This window comes from Tauraco erythrolophus, chromosome 3 (genome assembly GCF_009769465.1).
Source record: "Tauraco erythrolophus isolate bTauEry1 chromosome 3, bTauEry1.pri, whole genome shotgun sequence".
NCBI classification, from domain to species: Eukaryota; Metazoa; Chordata; class Aves; order Musophagiformes; family Musophagidae; genus Tauraco; species Tauraco erythrolophus.
The window spans coordinates 60,351,804-60,373,349 of NC_141467.1; the positions used below are offsets into that span (position 1 = coordinate 60,351,804).

The 21,546-nt window shown below is 38.2% G+C and overlaps 1 protein-coding gene across 1 annotated transcript in view; it reads right to left on the reverse strand.

Annotated features, from left to right (window-relative positions):
• Positions 1-663: 663 nt before the first annotated feature.
• The window catches only part of ALKAL1 (ALK and LTK ligand 1), a 36,307-nt gene continuing 15,424 nt past the window's right edge, over positions 664-21,546 (reverse strand). The window contains exons 2-4 of the mRNA XM_086608430.1: positions 6,584-6,637; positions 3,447-3,527; positions 664-728 (exon numbers count right to left, since the gene is read on the reverse strand). Coding sequence (XP_086464556.1) covers positions 664-728; positions 3,447-3,527; positions 6,584-6,637 — 200 coding nt within the window. The remainder of the gene's footprint in view (positions 729-3,446; positions 3,528-6,583; positions 6,638-21,546) is intronic.

Consider the following 21,546-nt stretch of genomic DNA (forward strand, 5'->3'; position numbering starts at 1 on the left):
ATCAGAGACAATGCTGTTTAATTAACACATTTAACATGCTATTCATGAACAAGAATGAACTGGTTCCTTCCACAGCCTGTTACTTGAAGCCTTCAGCTTTGTCACATCTTTATGTTCAGTTTACTTCCATCACCATGAAGTGGTATTAACTTTAAAAAAATTCTCAGGAGAACAATTTGGGAATAAAACGTGGTCCCAAAGATGAATAAAGTGACAGGTTATCTATGAAGATTGCATTGGCAGGCCTGAGACTGACGCATTCTGCTTCTTCCATGGATTAACAACAAAGCCCTCTTAATGAAAGGCCTGGAATAAATGTCTTGGTGAAGTCCTCGTGCATTTTTCTCTTTCACCAACCAGACTCCTTTTCAAAATTTTGAACAGCAAGAGGTGACCCAGAGCATAATTATGGACTATGGTGCCACAAGCAACTGGTAGGAAATTACACCGGGGCCTGTATCAGAGATACCTGTGCTTCTATCTATTTTCACAAGGAACCAGTTGGTCCTTGCAGCAATGCCAGAGCTGCATGTTGATGCACTCTGTTAATACCACATTTCTATATGCATACCTGATAACAAGGTGCAAGTGTGAAGTAAATCACTAGACCATTCAACAAATAAGAAAATGAGTGGGAAAAATGATACTTACATAGCAAACTTCCTAGGACTGTGTACACAAAGGGCTCATTGCTAATCTTGTTAGCAACCTTGCACACCTTTTATAATCTATAAAACAAAATTATCCACAGCAATAATGAATTTCAGTTGCCAGATATCTTCAAAAAAATGCATAAAATTAAATATAGAATTTGTACTAGAATTTCAGATACTCTACATAGTGAAACCACTATCTGATGGAAATTCATGAAATTATGCGTGCAAGATGCCAAATTAAATTGTACCTTATCCTAGATAGGGCTCTAGAGGAAATGTAAGTGTAGGGCTCTAGAGGAAATGTAAGTGATGGTAGCAATTCATTTTCTACCAGATAGTTTCCTCCTAAGACGTAGAAGACCAAGTTCAACTCCCAACTTTACCTGAAGGAGTTTAATTCATTAACTGGGAAGCTATTCTAACCAGCAGACTATGAGGTAGTTTGAGGTCAGGCTCTTTCAAATTTTTTTTATTATAGTCCACTTAGTTTAATATTGATAAGAATCCATATTTTCCATGTTCAAGTAAATCTCCTAATCATCAGACTAGTGTCCTACTTGCTGTCTCTCTCTCCGGTGTCCTTGGTTCAAATGACCACTTAGTTTAAGTGGCCCCTGAGCCACTGCCGCCCTTCCTGATGGGAAGATCTAACTATTTGGTAACAAGGAATACTCAGGTGCAATTTTCTTCTTTTGCTTTATAAGTATATTAATAAAACTTCATAGAAATTGTGCCAAACAGCAAGAGACTGAATGCTAACCTGGGTTCAGTGCTTCAGGGAATGTTTGCACAGAATAAAGTCATGTCAGTAGGAGAAGTAACTCCTCCTAAGACACCCTATGGTGGCTAAGGTGTCCCTGAAAGAAAATATCAAACCCCTCTAAAGTGGTAGGAGATCATGGCTATGATCATCCTTGATAGCTATTCTAAACCCTAACTGCTGGATAAAGTGAAGACAGTTCTGAGGATTTAACTCTCCTTTTTAGATCAATAGAACATTTCAGGTTGAATGAAACCTGAGGGTTTCATATCAGGAGGGCCTGTTGTGATAGGACAAGGGGTAATGGTTTTAAAATAGAGGGAGGTAGATTCAGATTGGATATTAGGAAAAAATTTTTTACCATGAGAGTTGTAGAACACTGGAACAGGTTGCCCAGAGAGGTGGTGGATGCTCCATCCCTGGAGACGTTCAAGGCCAGGTTGGACGAGGCCCTGAGCAACCTGATCTAGTTGGAGATATCCCTGTTCCTTGCAGGGGGGTTGGACTAGATGACCTTTGAAGGTCCCTTCCAGCCCTAACCATTCTATGATTCTATGATTCTATGAAACTAATTGTCTGCTTTGAGTTTGGCTAACAAAAAGGAGCAAAAAACAACCCTGCTTTGGTTTTAATGACATTTTTTATTTTATATTTTGTCTTCATAGTCGAATTTAAAAATGGGTTCTTCCCACAATCCTATCCACAATCTTGTTTTTCACTTTAGAGAAATGCGATTTAATTGGAAGAGAAATACTATGACTGTGTTTCTTCATAAATAAAGTGAGGCACTTCGGCAATACAGGGGAGTCCAAACAATACTCATATGTTGTGGATTCATGTATTCAAGGTATGCAATATGAAACATGCATGGTATTTTTGTTACACAGCGTGTAATAGATATATGTCTGGCCTACTCATATGTTTACTTAGAAGTCTCTATTTATATCTTTTGAGGATCAGTCATGGATTTCTACATTCCACCTTCTGATCAGTGCAAGGCTGGATGTACACAAGAGCTGCTCTCCATTCCCTTTCACAAGTTAGATCCTCTGAGGTGCTGAGCTTTGCTGAAAGAGCATCTCAGCTGCTCACAAAAAGTGCTTACCATCTTCCTAAGTGATGCAGACAAGAAGTGTGATTATTTTTTCATGTTAAATCCTGAAAATTTGCCAAAGCACCCTGCTCTACACTGTGTGCTTACACATCAGTAATGAGATTCACCTTTTCTAAATAAATTGTATTTCTTATTTTCTATTCACTTTATTTGAATTTTCCATTGTACTAGAGAATGCTGAAGTAACTTCTTTTTAAGGGATTTTCATTTTGTTTGGGCTTTTTTTGTTTGGTTGGTTGAGGTTTTTTCTTGTTTTGTCCATTTAATAACATCTTAGGACAGTTTTATTTTTCAGTTTCTCTGACAAAACTACATTCAGGCTGTGTGACAGCATAACCTCAGTGGATCTTATACTGGAATATTACTTGATAAGAACTGCACGTATCAATAACAGAAATGATGAAATAATTGATTTTTTTGCTCTTTAACAGTGAATATTAGAAAATTATCATCACAAACTGGAATATACTCAAAACCAAGATATAACCATAGTATTCAGGGTTAAGAGAAGGTAGGGAATTGTTCAGATTTTATCTTATTGCACAAGTTACTGAGTCAAGCTAAAGGGAGCAGGAAGGAGAATATAGCTTCCTATCTGCTCTCTGCATCAGGAAGGAGAATATGGCTTCCTATCTGCTCTCTACATAGGCATGTCTGACTGGTTTTTCACACTGTAGTTTTCATTTCATTTATGTTAGCCTCACTTTGAAGGCACTCCATTATATGCAGCTGACTGCAACTGCATTAATAAAGTATCTTTGTGCGTTAGAAGACCTTGCCTATATTCCATGCTGTAGTGCTGAAGTAGACCTGCAGTTATAAAAGGACCAGCACATCAAACACTAAGTAAGAAAAGCAGGTTTATTTTAAATAAGTATCTCAGCTAGCATTTTAAGGTATTTTAATTACTACTTACAAGCTGGCGTTGAGCAGTCCCTTGTGTTGTGATACAGTCGATGAAAGTGCTTGCTACACTCTGATGAAAACGTGACTGGCCCTGTTTGAGAGTGAGCAGAAGTTAACCACAAGCTTTCAATGTCACTGCTTTGCAACTTCAATGAACGACATCAACACACAGAATTAACTTCCGTGTGTTTTGACAAATTTACATTTAGTCTTTTACTACACCTTAAACAATTATGATGCAAAACAAGTATAACAATGCTACTGAAGTAACAGAAAGAAACACTATTGCCACGCTATTATGTTCATGATGTGAATAACAGAAAAATGGCCCTTGGAAATGACGGACTGGCTTAGCCTTGAAATTCCAGTAATTCAAAATTAACAGCAAAATTTCTTATATGGTGAGAAACAGAATGGTGCAACTACAACAGAATTTTGTTTGCTCAGTAGTCAATATCCTAATGTGGAAGGAATAATGCAGGTGGAAAGCAGATATCCCTAAAGAGAAATAAAAGCAACATTTTAAGCAAATACGAGTTTCTAAGCCCTGGAAAGATGAAGTAGCTTCATGTACTAATGCTTCTAATTTGCACACAGATGATTTATGAAGTTCTTAATATACGGTGTGGGTGTTGAGTTAAAAAAAATTGACAGCTGAACAGCATCTAGGAACCTGATTTCCTGTTAAAGTAGTCCTAGAAAGAAAGTGCGCAGAGAGCAGCATGTGTTTCAATGTCTGGGTGAGGCAAACCCCTGTCTGTCCAGGGTGTAGTGTGCTGTGTCTCTGTTCTTCCGGCCATGCTCCCTTCTCTGGATATTTGTGTCATCTGCCCACATTAATATTTGATAAGAGTATATAGCTGCTGGTCTCCAAAACATGGCTCAAGGGTAACAAGTTGCCAAAGAGCCCTTCCATAATGGCTGATGGCCCAAGGAGGTATTACTGATGGCATCTGAGTTGAAAAGCAGAGCAAAAATGTAGTATTTGCATCATGTAACCTGCTTAGCAACACTACCATTGACAGCTGGGGATGAGTTTCTTGTGATTTGGACAGAAAACACTGACATAAATTGACACTAACTGAAAAAGACTAAATTTAACTTTCACTCTCTAAATCCAGCACAAATATGAACCCTGAGTAAGAATAGCTTGTATCAAGCAATGCCACAAAAGGATCCATATGAAGCAGGCTGTGTTGACTGACTTTCCTATCAGAGGAAGATAGTAAGCATTTCAGGGCAAAAATTATTTATTTCACCACTTAAAAGGTGGTTTATCAGCCTGGTAAAACATACCAAGCCAATTCTCTCTGGATACCGGAGCGAAACTACTACAAGTTTGCGCGAAGATTCCTCTCTATGACAGTGAACACACTTGACCATTAGATATATTTTACAGTAATATGTGGATTTCATGAGATTTTTCAGCCACAAATAAGCTTCTCAACAAACTGACAAAGAAGCCTTCGCAACTTCAAACTGGAAGATTGTTGCCATTTTTTATCTGAGTGAGTAATTAAGCTCAAGAGAAACTATGTAATCTGAAATTACCCAAGATATATGGAGATAACATCAGCTTTTGTCACTAAATAAATTCCATATCCCTTCAGATAATGTACGGTTTTCTAGCTCTCTTCCCTGCCATCAAAAATAAGCCATTAATTTTATTTGTGCCTTACAGAGCCCTCTGTGTCAGCTGGCTTTTCAAGCTGAATTGATAGATAGCTTTATGACTCACAAGATTGTTTATAATTTTTCCTGTAGTTGAGGTGTGTTACATATGGTTCTTATTTAACTTTAAAATGTTTCTACTATTCTTGGCATACTAGAAGTGTACAATAATTTTCTTAACCCTGAAGCTGTAAAGATAATGGACTTTACAGATAATGTTGATCTCCTCCTCTCTCCTCTTTTTCACAACTTCATTAGTTTAGGATGTTCTAACTCTTGAACTAGTAAGGACTACATCTGAACAGTTTACTTAACAAAGGTTGCTAGAAGGATTATGATTTGTACAGAATCAAGAAAAACAAAGTTAGGCTGTACTTTAAGAAAATGCCCGAGGATTACAGGACCTAATAAAGCTGTGGGGAAAAAAAAAAAAAAGACATAAAAACCCATCACTGAAGATCTTAAGAGCATAATTTAAAAAAAAAAACAAAAAAAAAAAGAAAAAGAAAAAAGAAGAGAGATGTAAGCAGAAATTCTGAGCCAACAAAGAAATAAACTTCAAGAATTTTGGAATGAATTTGCTTTCTTTATTCATTCCAGCTAATGTGAGTCAAATAATTTCAGCAATTTTGATGGCAACTACTCATGCAGAGAAAGACTATTAATTTAATGAATGGCTCTAGAAACAGGCCTTCAAGTATCTTTTGCTCCTTTTCTTTTCTGTGATTTAGTTTTCTCAAAATACCTTCTGTAAAATTCACGGTTGTTTTTCACTGCTGTTTCTCAGTAATGAAACTTGTCCTGTATTCATTTTTCAGCTTCCCCACATTCTTATGCTAAGCTTTTTATGGTAGCTGAATGATTTCCAAAAATTAAAAATGAAAAGGAAATGGATTAACTATTAATATAAGCATATCTTTCTTGTCTGTCCTCCCCAGGACAGAAATTTCCAGTATTCCTGTCTTACATAGGATAGCAAAGTTGGATCTATATGTTCTTTTCATTTCTTTCTCACATGAGCTGAAACCGGTAAGGTTCATAATTACTCTTTCTACTTAAGAGTGAAGGTCCAGCTGGGTGTAGCATGTTTCTTGGTAGATGCACTAAAGCCACAGTTGGCAATGTAGTATCTATAGCATACAGACATGTATACATTCAGTACCTACAACTATTAAACTTGACGTGTAGCTGCAAATCAACAAGAAACAATAAGATGATCAAAATGAAATAATAGGGTTTAAATCATGAATATTTTAACATATCATGTTTTGAAATTTATTTTAGGCTAGATTATTCAAAGAGAGACTCAAACCTAAACATAATTAGAGTTCTGTAAAAACTTCTAGTCCTAAACAATGCAGGTTTAATGTCATAAATGTTACTTAGTGCAGTACCTCAAAAAATCTAATGGTGTGACTCTTGTGACTACTTAGAATATGCAGATATAGGTAAACTAAGAGTAAGCAGCTGCCTTACCTGTGAAATGTTTTATGAATTTGTCTTTTAGACTGGTATCTCTTGGAAAAATTTCTGAGGAGAGAAGAAAAAAAAATCTATGTAATACAGGAATTACAATAAAAGTTCTGAAACCATAATATGCCAAGTTGTCTGTTGTAAAGAGACCAAATAGCTTTCCAAATTAACTATGAAATTAATTTTCATAGGGTTTTTTTTTGTGTGTATGTATAAACAACATTGTGAAATGTTTCAAGTAATTCAAAGACGAATACCAAATGATCATCCTACAACACATCTATAAGATTTTCTGACAATCATTGCTACACATCTTAGGTCTGATTTTAGCTATCATTTTATAAATATTTATATAGGTAATATAAATAAATTATCATGTTATGACAAGTATTTGAGTACCTGAACAAATCATGTAAAATATCTAGATAAATACAAACTAAATATCATATTTTGGGTTTTGAAATAACAGAAACCTGAAGAGAAAAGTCTCCTACACATCATCTAAGACAGATATGGGCCATGAATATTTTCATTGCACTATTAGTCAAAAAATAATACTCCTCTCCTGTGAAATCTGCTGTGGATTTTAAAATATTACCTTTCCGTACATGGTATTTTTTCCAAAGAGTATAATAGAAAATACAAGCCTCAGAACAGCGAAAGGAATCAGGCAGAACAGAAATTGGAGCTAACACAAAAACTCTACTCCTTTTTTTTTTTTTTTGCACTGGGATGCTGCCTCTGTCTTACAACAGAAACTTTTGATGCAAGTAAATATTCTCAGAACTAGTACATTTCCCTTCAATCTCATAAATTTTACACTGAAAAACTATTTAAAAATTCTTGAGTAACTGCAGCTATTATTACAGACAGTGACTGTATATAACAGTTGCATGTTAAATTCAGAAGAATTGCCTTTCTTAGCACTAATACAAAAAACACGATTAGGACCTGCAGCTAAACATATTTGTTCACTAAAAATATTTCCTTACTGCTAATGTCATTTTAAATCTTTGTAGTCTCCTACTTTTTTTTTTTTTTTCACTTCCCTGTCTGAATTAACATTTAGCTCAGAGAAGAGCAAGCTTCCTTTCATTCCATAGGAAGATGATTGTTGCCTGCCAAACAAATTCTTACCACTGGCTTTAGGCAGTTTCTCAGAGGTCACAGGAGTGTATTTTTAGGCTGGGATTTTAAACTAAAATGCCCAAGTCTTACTGCAACTCAGCAAGGTTAAGGGACCTAATTTACTTCAGATTCTTTGAAAATCTCAGTTTTAACTAACTTTATTTCCTTATTGCAAATGAAAAACAGCCCCTTGTCCATTAAACATAGAGTTTTACTGACATGAAATACCAGGTAGTTTAAAATTACACAGAATGAACACACGAAAAGTCAAATAGTGAAAAAATATGTGTGAGTTTCGAATGAGATGCCTCAGGCGGACCAGTACTGACCAATAACCAAAGCCTGGTGAGAGGTGGGCTAGGATCAGGCCATTCTTGCTCTGACAAAGAACGTTTAGACCCAGATCCTTTCAAAGTCTGTAGAATTTGCTATGGGAACAGTAGCTGCCTTTTGCAGCACAAAATTCTTTAGGAAAAGTCTGTAATACGGTATATAGCCAAAAATCTACCCCTAAACTCACAGAAGGTAAAACATGATAACAGATATGACACTCCAGCAAGGAGCTAGCCATTCCAAGCATAAAATCGTGGCTGTAGCAGTGTCGGTAAGCCTGAGAAGGATTGCTGCAGGGTCTGCTTCCCACAAGCAATCTACCCCAGCCCAAGGTTCACACCAGCCCGGCTACGCCCGTCCCAATTGGGAAAACTAGGTCAGTCTTGTGTTGGAAAGCAGCTGAATGATATCGAGTGCGTGCCTGCTCCTCCCCTGCAGCGGCTGCCATCCCTTCGGGCAGCAATCAGCTTTTCAACATGTGCCCATGTCTCAGCTTTCTTCAAGTGTTCGTTTTCTTAATAGTACAGTGCATTTGCTTGGTTAAACACAATCAGTGAGCCTCTAGACCTTCACAAAGACAACCTAAGCTCATTTGTATAAAAATCACGGGCAGCACAGGTTACTGGAACACTTCTGTCCGCTGGCTCTCACGGCAGGGGCAACTCCGTCTGAACTATCAATTGCCCAGCACAAGCACAGTAACTTTCTTCTGTCTTCCAGGAGCATAGCCAAACCCTCCTGTCTGTACACAACCATGAAGCTGAGGTCTCAAAGGACTTAGTATTTCAATCAAATTAATGAACATCTTTTTGAAATAGAAGATGTATCACTGACTCCTAACCAGATCACACTGCAGCCAGAAGCAGGATCTTGAGTCCATACAGGATGCTTTTATAATGCAGTAAAAAATCACCATGACAAAACCTAGCTTTTCCTGGCTTCTAACGAGCTCTTAGTTGCTCCAGTCATGTGCCATGTGGTATCTATCACCTATTAAGACAGAGAGTTTAATATCCATTCTCACAATGTATGCTCACATCATCACAATGGTAGTTAAGCTCCCTTGACATATTAATTTCTCAATCGAAAAGTAGAAACATGAATATAATAAGATAGATTGGCAAAGCATTACTAAAATCAAAACACTTGAAAATCACACTGGGCAAAAATACAAAAGACACATGAAAATGAAAGAATAAAATGCTTTAAGAGTGAAATCCACAGGAACAGGAAACAGTGAGTGGAGAGAGTTTATTCAATCCTTTCTTGCCTCAAGACCATGTTATGCAATCTAGTAAAATATAGCCAGTATATATCCCATGGGATATTGTAACTGATTGTTTTCAATCAGGTGGGAGAATATTCAGCCTGTGGCATTCTTGTGCCCAGGCTTACAAAACCTGCACAGCTCACCAGAGAGAACATATTTGAGTTATAAGGCACTTGTGCTATTGACCCTGGCTTCATCTTGGGTATCATCTCAGTTTACAATCATAAGTAATCTTAAATCAAGGATTTCTTTCTTATTTACATTAGGACTTCTATCTCTGTCCTTACATAATCACTCATCTGAGGCAAAGTGCTGACCACCCCACACCTCTTCCATAGACAGCAACGGACAACTACTTAATGGTACTCGGACAGATCTGCTACTGGATCTGCTGTCCAAAATGCTAAGAACATTTACGTCAAAAATCTAGGGACAAGACAAATTTAAAGGGTTTTCCAGCTCTGCTTCACAGACAGAATGGTTAAATTTATACTGCGAATTTGGTTCTAAACCATCCACACTGTTCATTTTCTCAATTTGCATTGTGACACCTCACAGAAGGTCTCAGGGCTTCAGGTAAAAGGTGACTGGGTCTGCCAGAGTTTTATCCCATGCTGGGATAAATGGAATGATGGTGAGAGCTAGCAAGGTCTGAGCTAAGAAGCAGTGAGAAACAGCTGCTTCAGCTCCCCACTCTTTCATTTTGTTGTAAACTTTCCAAAGCCAATTTAAATCACTGCTGTAAAGCTAATTCCCTAGAAAATTATTCTGTGCACTTTTCAGTTGTTTTTCAGCACCTGGTAGCTGACATGAATGTTTAATTTTCCACTAATTTGGACAAGATTAAGGAGAGGTAGAAGACTAAACAAGCCACAGCTCTGGGCTCAGGCCAGACCTGCAATATGAGGCAGTTTCTTCACTTTGGATGATGCTTTTCACCCTTCTGTGTCCTCATTCTCTCTGTGTTTTGTCTATTCAGACTGCAAAGCTGTGACAGCAAGTGCTAATCTTGACCCTGTGTTTGCACTGTCTTCAGCACCATGTCACCATAATCATGCCTGGAAAATTCATGTCCTGCTGTAGTATAAATAACAAGAAGAGCTGTGCTCGCAGCACTGAAATTAGCCAAATCCACACAACAGTTTGTTGGCTTGGGGCATGAAAAATTCACACCCTCAGGTTATATCACCTTGGCAGAAAAAATCAAGATCTCAATTAGTTTATGCTCCCAACAGGCAGTCTTTGCTTATTTTTAGCTTATAGAGAGAAGCAGTGTAAATCAAAACAGCAAAAATTACTCCAGATCTTGTCCTAGTCGAGATCTACACCATTTGGACCTACAACATCTCACTGCAGGCTGTACAGAAAATGTGAAGTAGCGGAGCTCAGGCTCTGCTTCATCGGCCAGGTCCCTTAATCTTTCTATGAAAGAAAAAACTCTTCATCAAGAATCATAATCTTCTCTTCTTGTAAGAATATTCATGCATATAAAAAAAAATCAAATAAAATTCAAAGCAATTTTTCCTCAGTAAAAAAACAAGAAAAAACCCACAAACTCTTCAACTATTCATGGAAAATTTCTCCATAGCAGGTAAATGTTTCAGGAAAACGTAAGTGTTTCCAACCAACAGAACATAAACCCAGAAATTATGTTAGTTATCACTGTACCTTTGCCTCCCATCTAAATGATTTGTCAGATTTACACACAGGTGCTAAAGTGCTCTCCACAACACGTTTCAATTACAGTATTTAAAGCTTGGCATCTTTAGCCAGGTTTAATAATTATCCATTTTCCAGAATATCCACTGCTAATTCAGAATATCCACTGTTACTTTGTACAACATTCCTTGAAATAACATGTCACAGGATGGAATAACAGGCATTTCTTGGTTTTATGTAGTTCTGCATTTCAAGAAGTTACTTAACAGAGTTAGGCAGTTCAAATGATTATAAGCTCACAGAAATTTTCTTACAATATAATAAATAGTCCAAGATACAGTCAATAGCAATGGTAATACATCTTATTATATCATATAACGGTTATATGATCCTGATCTGTTTTATATTCATTCTGGTAAAGCCATTTTGAGTTAATGTAATTGCTCTTCAGAAAGGGCAATGCTTTAGAATTATCCTTCTTTCTTTGTTTCTATTTCTTCTTTCCTAGTCATATTTTCTTTTACTTCATAATCCTTTTCAAGCCAAATTTAATTTAGTACAAAGCAACACATTTCAGAAGGTCTTGCATTACCAACCTTATAATCAATTTTTCCAAGTCTAATATAGACTAACCTAGATTTTGCACAACCGTCACATATATAACCTTATGAAAACCTTAATTCTCACGTATTTTGTTTAAAGTTGTTTTATAACTATGGCATTTAGGAAACAAATGTTTTATTGCGTATTTTCTTCTTTCTGTCTGTAAAATGGCAGGAGAAAACTGTCAGCAATGAGATGCAGCTGACTCTTCTATCATAAATCCAGATGCAAGCTTCTAAAAATGTTATTTTGGCATGAAAATAGCAGGTGATTATTTTAACTTTTTTAAGATCATGTCATATTATGAACCTGCTTACAACACAGTATGTGTTAATAAAGTTTTAATTAAAAGTGACATTTAGAAGGACAACTCTCCAAAGCTCTAACTTAAACAAAGGCTGTATTTGTTCATTGTAAAGGAATAAATCTTGCAGTGGTTGAAATCCCATGCTTCTACAAATTTTGGAACACTGTCAGCAAAACTGTCTTGAGTATTTGTTAAAATAGACAAGTACCATTTATTTGGATGGAGCTTTTCTTTACTAGAAACTCCCCGTAGTGCCTAAAGATGGCAATCCTTGTCTGCTGTGACAATACTACAAGGTGAAACCCCAGTAGTAACTTTGGATGCATTCAATGATGTCAAGATGGAGTTAGTTTATGGAAAAATAAAATGCATGGTGATAAAAGTAATATTAAAATATTTCAAATGTAAATTAATAAAGAAATTTATAATGTATCAGAAGAATTTAAGCCACAGAGATGAAAATAGACAAGAAGAGAAAAATACCCAAGTAAAGAGATATACTAGAAACATGAGTGAATAGAATGACTTTGCAATGCCAGGATGAAAGTATCCCCAGCATGACTGTCTTAAAAATATATGAAAATTTTACAAAAGCAATGCTTTAAAAAAACCCCACAAAAGATAGCCAGAAACCTTAATGACCCGAACCATCCTTCTTCTGTATGCCTTTATTTATGTATATAATGATTTCTACAAATGTTAGGAAGAGATGTACAGCCTCAGCTAAAAAAAGCAAAAACAAGTTTTGCTCAAAATCAACAATTAAAATAGAAAGTGCAAAGATAAGGCATCCTAGTGGAGAAAAAAGATGTTAACGTTCATTTTGATAACAGTATAGTGTGGTGTTGAGTAAATCATAGGTGTTTGACTACAGTGTCGTAAATAGGAATCACATGGCAAAATACTCTGTGAAGAAATGGAGCATGAAACATGCATCTAGAGACCTGATTCAGGTATTCCTGCCAGACGTAGACAGAAATATGTGGCCAACACTGTGGGCAGCTGTCCCAGGAAGCCAAGCCCACTCCCCGGCTAGGGCACTGGCCACACTGCAGTTTCGTAGTGCTCAGGTGAACGGCTCCTAACACAGCCCTCAGCAGCAGGTGAGGTTAAGCAGAGCTGAATCAATTAACATGTTGTCCTAGTTTCAGCTGGGACAGAGTTAGTTTCTCTTTTTAGAAGCCAGAAGAGCTCTGTGTTTTGGTTTTAGTTTGGGATTTGTTATGAGAAAAATGTTGATGGTGCACTGATGTTTATAGTTGGTACTGAGACCTCAAGGACCTTTTAGCTTCTCACGTTCTTGCCAGTGTGCAGGAGCACAACAGGCTGGGGGGCAGCATGGCCGGGATAGAGGGTCCACCACTCCCCTTGCAGTTTGAATTTAGACTTAGGATTGAGGGACAAATTGGCCAATGGAATATTCCATATCATGCAACGTCATGGCCAGTATATAGATGAGGGTTGACTGGAAAGAAAGGTTTTCGATCTTCCATGGGCCTGCACTCTTGGTCTCTCAAAGTGTGCTCTCTCTCTCTCTCTCTCTCTCTCTTTCTCTTTTCAGGCCTCTTGCTCATCTGGGATTGCGTTGTTGGGACTGATCTATTTCAGGATCATTTATCAGGATGGGACAGGCGTTGGTCACCAGGTGGTGAGTAATTACACTGTGCATCACTTGTTTGTATATATTATTATCATTATAAATATATACATATTCATGTATTATTATTATTAAATTCTTCTTATCTCAACCCACGAGATGAGTGTCCTTCCCTTTCCCCTTTAATTCTCTTCACAGTTCCGTGGAGGGAGGGTGAGCTAGTGGCTACATGGCATTTAGTTACCAGCCAGGCTAAACCATGACATACATACTTTTTTCTTCAGTACCCTGACCAATTAAAAGGTCTTAATTTCCTACTTTCATTATTATACTTTGGCTATGACCAGATTGCACAGAGGTCTTACTTCTGGGCCCATAGCTCAACAAAGTTTTTACCTGCAAAACTGAGGATTTCCAGCAGCTTTGGCTATGCTGGAAATGCTATATTTTTTTTATGCTGCTATTCTATTGATACCAGAATGGTATTACTTTTTGTTCTGCAAACAATAGCCATATTAATATAGATTGAAATGTTTCTCTGGATCCTCATGTGGTGTCCGATACAGCAGAGAAACACAGCACGCAGTTCTCTGTTGAAAATGTGGGGTATTTGTATTCCCTACTCAGGGACCACCAATTGATTCTGGGGTCTGTCCAAGAGTGCTCGAAATCCTTAGGACAAATTTGTGGTTGTGTTACAACTCAGTCCACAGGTTGAGATATTTAATGCATTTGCTATTGTAGTTTCCCATAGGGAGGCAATAAAAAAACATTGCTTCATGCAACAGAGAACAACTCCTTCCATCATTAAGAATCATAAATCATTAAACATTTTCTATTATTTGTCTTGTAAATAACTCCCATATGAGAAAATATCAACTTAAGTGATGTAATTTAATTCTCTCAGCCTCTTCATTCGTGGTTTCTGCCACAAAAACTGTATTTCTGCTCTTGCTTTGTTCTTTTTCTTCCAGTTTTCCATAATTAAAAGCTTTACAATAATTTCTAATTGTCTTAGTAATTTTTTTTCCTTATACACACACATCTCCCTCCCACTTTTTCTCAGTAGATCTGCAATTCATTCCTTTAGACAAGGGAAAATATCTATTTCTGGGTGCAGTATTCCGAGACGTCACTATGTTACTACTTCTGTTAAGCAACACATACAGTTCCCACTTACTGAATACTTTTATTTTGAGACTTTGATGTGTACATGCTAAGTTCCATAGGGCATAGATGGAAAATGAGTCAAGGCTCCAGGCAGATGCATTTCTTTCTGTACGTAATACCGCTGTTTGAAATTCAAAACTTACCGGATTCTTCCAAGTGCTGTGTAATGAAGATTACAATAAATTAGCGAAATTTTTTGCATTTTCTATCACTGTCTGCTCTAGCAGGTGAAAAATTATCTGGTATGTTAGTATCTTCTGGAAAAAAAAAAAAAGCTTCAAACAAGCCCCATATTAACAGTGCTTGGATTCACAGAGATGAGAGCATCTGCTCAAGAGAAAATCCTGAATTAATCTACAACTGCATACCACTGCCATCTACTGAATGCAGAATATGCAGGATGTACTCATGCATACCTTTCTGCTCTCAGAGTGGAATTTACTAGGCTTCCCATTTACTCCACCTAACAGAAGCCCTTTCAGTTCTTGCAATACAAAGTGTTCTCAAGAGCTTAAGGGTTACAAATAGAGTGCAATTAAGAATTCATAATGAATTACTTGGTCAATCTATCTTCTGCTTCTCCAAGAGTAGATATAAACAGTATTCTAATCTCTTTGGATATATTTGCTGTCCATAAAATCTTTGTTCGATATTTCAACTGTATTTACAGAGAATATTTGGAAAGCACATTGTGATATATGATCGTACCTCATTAGTCAGGTCCTAAAATACTAGTTCTGCTCCCACGTCAAATAAATGCTTCCATGCTTATTCTCTTGCCCAGGTTTGAAACAGTGCTTCTAAGGATACTTAAACTAGTGACTGAATGTTTACTTTCCCTGATATTCATTCTAGTAATATTTTTCTGATGTGAGTATAGCAAATAATACTTCCTTTAAATGCTGAGTAATTGATATATTCTCAATTTTTTCTAACTTTAGTTACGAGTACAATATCTGGTGTTACATATAAAATTTAAATTCTTTATTCTGTTAACTTTCATGAGGAACTTGAGCAATAAAGTGGGCTGTGACATCAGTCACTTTAGAAGTACAATGGTATGACCACAGAGAAAGCCTAACAGGGTTTGCTTTCGTTATGGCTGATAAAGTTTACCAGGTTGGTCACTACTGGCAAGAGCACTACATTAAAAACATCAGTGTAATTCTTAAATGTGCTAAAGATGGGCATAAAAGGAAGCATCAGCTTCTAAAATCTCAGTCTGGCATTTAGCGACAGTTTTTATTTTTTTCCTCTCTTCCCTCTGCCAATCCATCACATGTAGTGCCAACCATTCACTTCTACCCCGGAGTCTCTGCTCACCTATGTCCTATCTCTCTTACCCTTGTAAATTTTATCTACATCAGTTGCTCCCTTAAAGCCAGGGGGATTAATATTCACAGGGCATTCACAGAGAGTAACTGCAATCTATTTGGTTCTATTAAAATTGCAGTATTGTAAACATTGAACATTCTAAAAAATGCACAAGGTATTGTACAAAGAGATTTCTAAAACTGACAATAAAAACAGATAAGGACATCTACAAACCATGGTAAAGTGAGAAAATGAACACATTAAAAAACATATAGAAAGCAAAGGCATATTGCTTTCCTAATTCAGCATGCTTTGTTTCTGTCCATAGAACTATGTGTTTATATGTCCTAATAACATTTTTTGATGGATTGACATCTGTGCACTACAGTTTGGAGCAAATTTGAAGTATTTCAAATTTTTAGTTCTTCATCCTTTGTTTGGAATGACATATTCACTATTTTTTTTAAGATTTCTAAAAATAGTCTTGAAATAGTTTGAAGTGCTGTCTTTTTATAGTGACCAGGGTCAAATTCCACTCTCACTGATGGCTGCGTAGTCCCCCTCACTCATCAACACCCCATTAATGTAATTGCAAGGGAATGATGGAAGGGTTTTTGGACCCAAATATTTTTCAGCTGTATTGTTATTATAGAGACCTTCAGGTGGATACCAAGAAAACGCATGACTAAGTTTAGACACTTGATTTCAGATGGATGTATAGCCTTTATTTGAGTGATGGGGCGGTAAGATTTAGCAGCACTCTGTTATAAATAGTATGGAAGATTCTGTACATACTATAATGTAATAGAAATAGTAACACAAAAAAAAAGTAAGGCTAATGTGACTTGGACCTTTCTTAAAGAAGAAAGGGATATTTATTTATCTCTGCTAACTGATAAACAGGGAAGAGAAGTCTTACATTATCTAGGCACATTACAGCTCTTTGAAAAGGTTATGAACAAGATTCTAGGATGTGTTGCCTGAAATAGCAGGCAGCTGGATTTAATAAATCCAATACGTTTATGCCATGTGATTCTAAGTGTGAAATACTAGCTTTAATTCAACAAATAACTATCTCAGTTATGTTCTATATGCTATTATCCCCATTGAGTCATGGTCTATGAGCATCTAAGAGGGAGGAATTTCTCCTGAAATCCCTACTACTCCTGCTCCCATAGAGTCATTTTGATTAAAGGCTAAGTCTTACCTAAACACTATGAAAGCTTGTAAACATATGATGATGAGCCATGCAAAACACACTCTTCTTCCCTGAGAAGAAATACATGTTTGCTATGGAGTTTTATTTTTAACTCCTCCATTGTTTGTTTACTGCAAATCATTAAATGGAGTTAGTTTCTGAATTAATTCCATTTATTTAGTACATTACAAAGGAGTACATGGGATTAGAAACCATCCTTGCCACATTTCTAGCACAGAGTAAATCCATATGTTACATCCTACTGATTCAGCTAGTTTTTATGAAAAGAATGTCCATTATCTAGCTCCTTTTTGGATGTTTGAGATCGTAAAACACTGCTGTTTTCATGAAAAGTAATTAAACTCTGGTGTACATTATGAGACAGATGATTTTTAAAACAATTCTTTTTTTTCAAGTTTCTCTTTCCAAAATGCCAGAACCACAATTGTGATGCTGCCTTAGAAGGCATTATATGCTCATTTGTATTCTAAATTTTTGTTTATTTGTATTCTAAATTTTCTTCACTGCTGCAGTTGTCTCTCCATTCATCTGTGGTAGAAAGTGCATGAAAGTGAAGTTTGTCCTCTTTTTTAAGAAAGCAAGACCTTTAGTCCCATAATCCCTGTACCTCTCCACTGAATTTCACAGGACATAAAGTAGAATGTTGTGATGGGTTGATGTAAACAGGTTCTGGTGGCAGGAGAGGGATTTGCTCCCTGTGATTTCCCTGGTTTTGAAACCTGGTCATACCCGGTTCTGGCCACCAGATCGGACTCCCATCCCTCTCGGGGTTGAGCCAATCAGTGCCTCTGCGAATTTAGTTGGGACAAAGGAAGCAGAAAAGGTGCTTTGCCTGGGAGTGAGGAGAGAAGGGAGGAGGGCACTGCCCTCGCTCCCCAGCTCCCGGCCAGGCGGCTGCCCGCACCGGGCCAGTGCCACCCACTGAGGATGGCCACGGCAGAGCCGCTTGGGGAACTTGGGGAGTGCTCCGTTCCCAGGGTGCCCACTAGGCTGAGTTCACCCAGAGAGGACTGAGATCTGAGAGAAACGGCCACACTGACACCAGGTTAGTGAAGATGGAACAGGACAAGGTGTGCCGGAGCTGAGTTTCCCCTGCAACCGGTGGCGAGACGCCAGGCGGCCCCCCTGCAACCAGGACGGACTCAGTGGAGCAGAGACCCACTCGCAGCCCATGGAGAAGTTCACGTTAGAGAAGAGAAGCCTGAGCCTGAGGATGGTCGTGGAGAATGGGACGCACAACAAGGTAGAGACACATCTAGAGTCCGTGTGACGACGCAAGCCGGAGCGAGTGGCAACAACTCCCTAAGAATCCGTGATTGTGGTAAAGCTCACACTGGAGCAATCCGATGGGGAAGGATTGCATCCTGTGGGTAGGACTCACGCTGGAGAAGTCTGTGGATTTTTTTCCTTGTGAGTAGGGGATCCACTGGAGCAAGGGAAAAAGGGTGTAAGGACTCCTCTTCCTTTAAGAAAGGAGCGGCAGTAACAACATAGGATGAACTGACCTGCACTCCCCCATTCCCTGTCCCCCTGCGCCACTGGGGGAGGAGGTAGAGCCCAGAAGAAAAGGAAAAGGGGAATGAGGGGAGGTGTTGTTTTTAAGATCTGGCTTTGTTTCTTTTTATCCTCTTAAGTAACTTTAATGTTTTTCTTTTTATCCTTTCAAGTAACTGTTAATAAATTGTTTTGCTTTATTCCCAAGCCAACCATGGTTGGTGGGTGCTCCTTCTCTGTTCTTGTCTCGACCCTCAGTTCTTTTATTATATTTTTCTCCTCTCCACTTCACTGGGGAAGGAATGAGAGAGCGGCTGTGTGGAGTTTAGTTGCCGGATCGGCCTAAACCACGACAAATGTCCAGGTCAAAGCTCCTGTGCTGTTACAGCTAGTATCATGGCACTCTTGCCAACACAGTCCCTCCAAAGCACAATCTGTGGGAGATCTGCCTTCCATGCAAATGAAGGGAGGTGGAGTGACACAAAGTCCTCTGAAACAAACATTCGTCTCTAGGGTTTTTTATGCTTCAGGTGAAATCAGTCCTTAACAGAAACCTTCACAAAATCAAAACGGTAAAAGCAAACAAAGCAAATACTTACTAATCCTAAAGGTCTTTTCCAACCTAAATGATTCTGTAAGTCCATGATCATTATGCTCTAACTTAGAAAAGATACAGGACTTCTTTCCTTTATACCCCAACTTTCTGACTTGAACTTACAGGACCCTCTTTGAGACACCACAACTACTCATGTAGATTTAGATTAGATATCAGGGAGAAACTTTTTTCACTTTGAGGGTGGTGAGACACTGGAACAGGCTGCCCAGAGAAGTTGTGGATGCCCCATCCCTGGAAGTGGTCAAGGCCAGGTTGGATGAGGCTTGGAGAAACCTGATCTAGTGGAAGGTGTCCCTGCCAATGGCAGGAGAATTGGAACTAGAAGATCTTTAAGGTCTCTTCCAACCCAAAACATTCTATGATACCATGTTGTCTCAGTTTCCAACTCCCTGTGATCCACATTACCGTATCGTACATAAGTGAAAGCACCTGCAACAGCACAGGGAGGAGGCTGAAAAACACATCCAGAAGTAAGAGAAAAAAGGCAGGAGAAACAGGCATGGAAGCATTTGGTGTTCATCTTGTATCACTTGAAGCACCTACACAGGATACAAGGCTCAGGAGAAGGACATCTACTTATCATTCCCACCTTCACCCATACCTAGGTCAATTCTTCAGAAGCTAGGGAGGAAAACTATTTTTGATGAAGTCCCTCCAGTAGTGTTAGTAGCATAAAAGGTTGACTTGCAGTCTGGGAGGGTGATAAAGACCACTTCACATCCACGGGATGGATCCAGCCGGTTGCTGCCCTCACTCTTCTCTGCCCATGCCCTACTCTTGCCCAGCCATTGCACTTTGCCTTCTCCCCTCCCATGAGCTCCACTTGGCCTCCTCGCCTCGGCCAGTCTCCACTGAGCTGTGAGTGGGAACAGAGAGTGACAGGAACAGTTAGCAACGATCGTTGCTATGAAGACAACTAACAGCACGAACAGTAATTCCAGAGAGGCCTTCCTATCTCAGCAGAGCAATGACTATTTACAGCCTGAAAGGAGTTGCCAGCCTCCAGTTCAACACTCTCTTAAAGGCAACAGATTATCTCTAGTATTGGCTCTTTCAAGCCTGGGCACTGAGCTGTGGGAAGGACACAACCTGAGTCTGGGGAGAGCTAACTCACTCAAGCTACAGAAGAAGCATTAATCACATCTGAAGTGTCAGTATAGGCAGACAGGGGATGGGGAGGATAGTTTTGCCTGCTGTGCTGGGAACTATTCAGGTTTTTCAATACTGGTAACATTATGTTCCCCCTCTCGCCCTCAAACTTTGATTTTTCTTTGCTTAACTTGTCATTTGAAGGGAAAGTAATTGCTCACTAAGTGCTCAGACACTGTACTTTCATTTCTCAGAAAAAGAAATCACACCTTGTCGCTGGTTAAAAAAATGCAATAATGGTATTATCATCATCACGAGGTTGGAGAGGCTGAACCCCAGCTGTCCAAAGGACAGCAATTCTTGCCACTCTCTGATGCCCTCTGTGGAGTGGTGTGACTGCAGAAACCAGCGCCTAAAAACTGCACTATCTAAATCAGAATATTTCCTGCAGTATCTTCCGAGTATGACCAGAAACATGATACTAAGTAATTTCTCTATGCTCCGTTCATTTATAATGTCATCAGTTACATGCTGTACCAACAGTCATTCATCATCCAGCCAGAATTTGTAGAAATACATGTCAGTCTGCAAGCTGGCTGTAGATCTTTCCAAACGTTTTTCTTTCTGTCACCTGCCTAACAATATTTCACTCTGCCAGTAGAACTATGTGAAGGCTCTTAGACAGGAAATGGAAATGTACTTTCAACTGTACATGTGAAGCCTTCTCCCAAAATCTTTCTGTTCTTCCTGAACATAAGATTGTCAGTCAGCTCCAGGTAATTTAATTTTGGTTATAACTAAACAATTCTTTCAAGTTTTCAGTTGCCACTGTCTTTCCTCACTCCTGCAAAGTCTCCATGATTAAACATGGATGTTTTTTAATTAAGAGAGAATTTTAAAATGCTGAAGAAAACATGCAATAGTGTAACAAAAATAGAAAAAAAATATTTTATTTCCTCCTTTTCATAAAGTCAACAAATATCTCTTAAATTTTCATTAAGGAAGAAAAAAAAATTGCTATCAAGTTATAAGGCTTTCAGAACTACAGTTTCTCAAGGGGATATTTATAAGCTAATGTCTTTGAGTTGGGGCATAGGTCTAATCCTGAGACTGTTAGAGCTGTAATCTGAGACTGCACTAAAAGGAGGAAAATACGTGTATGTCTCG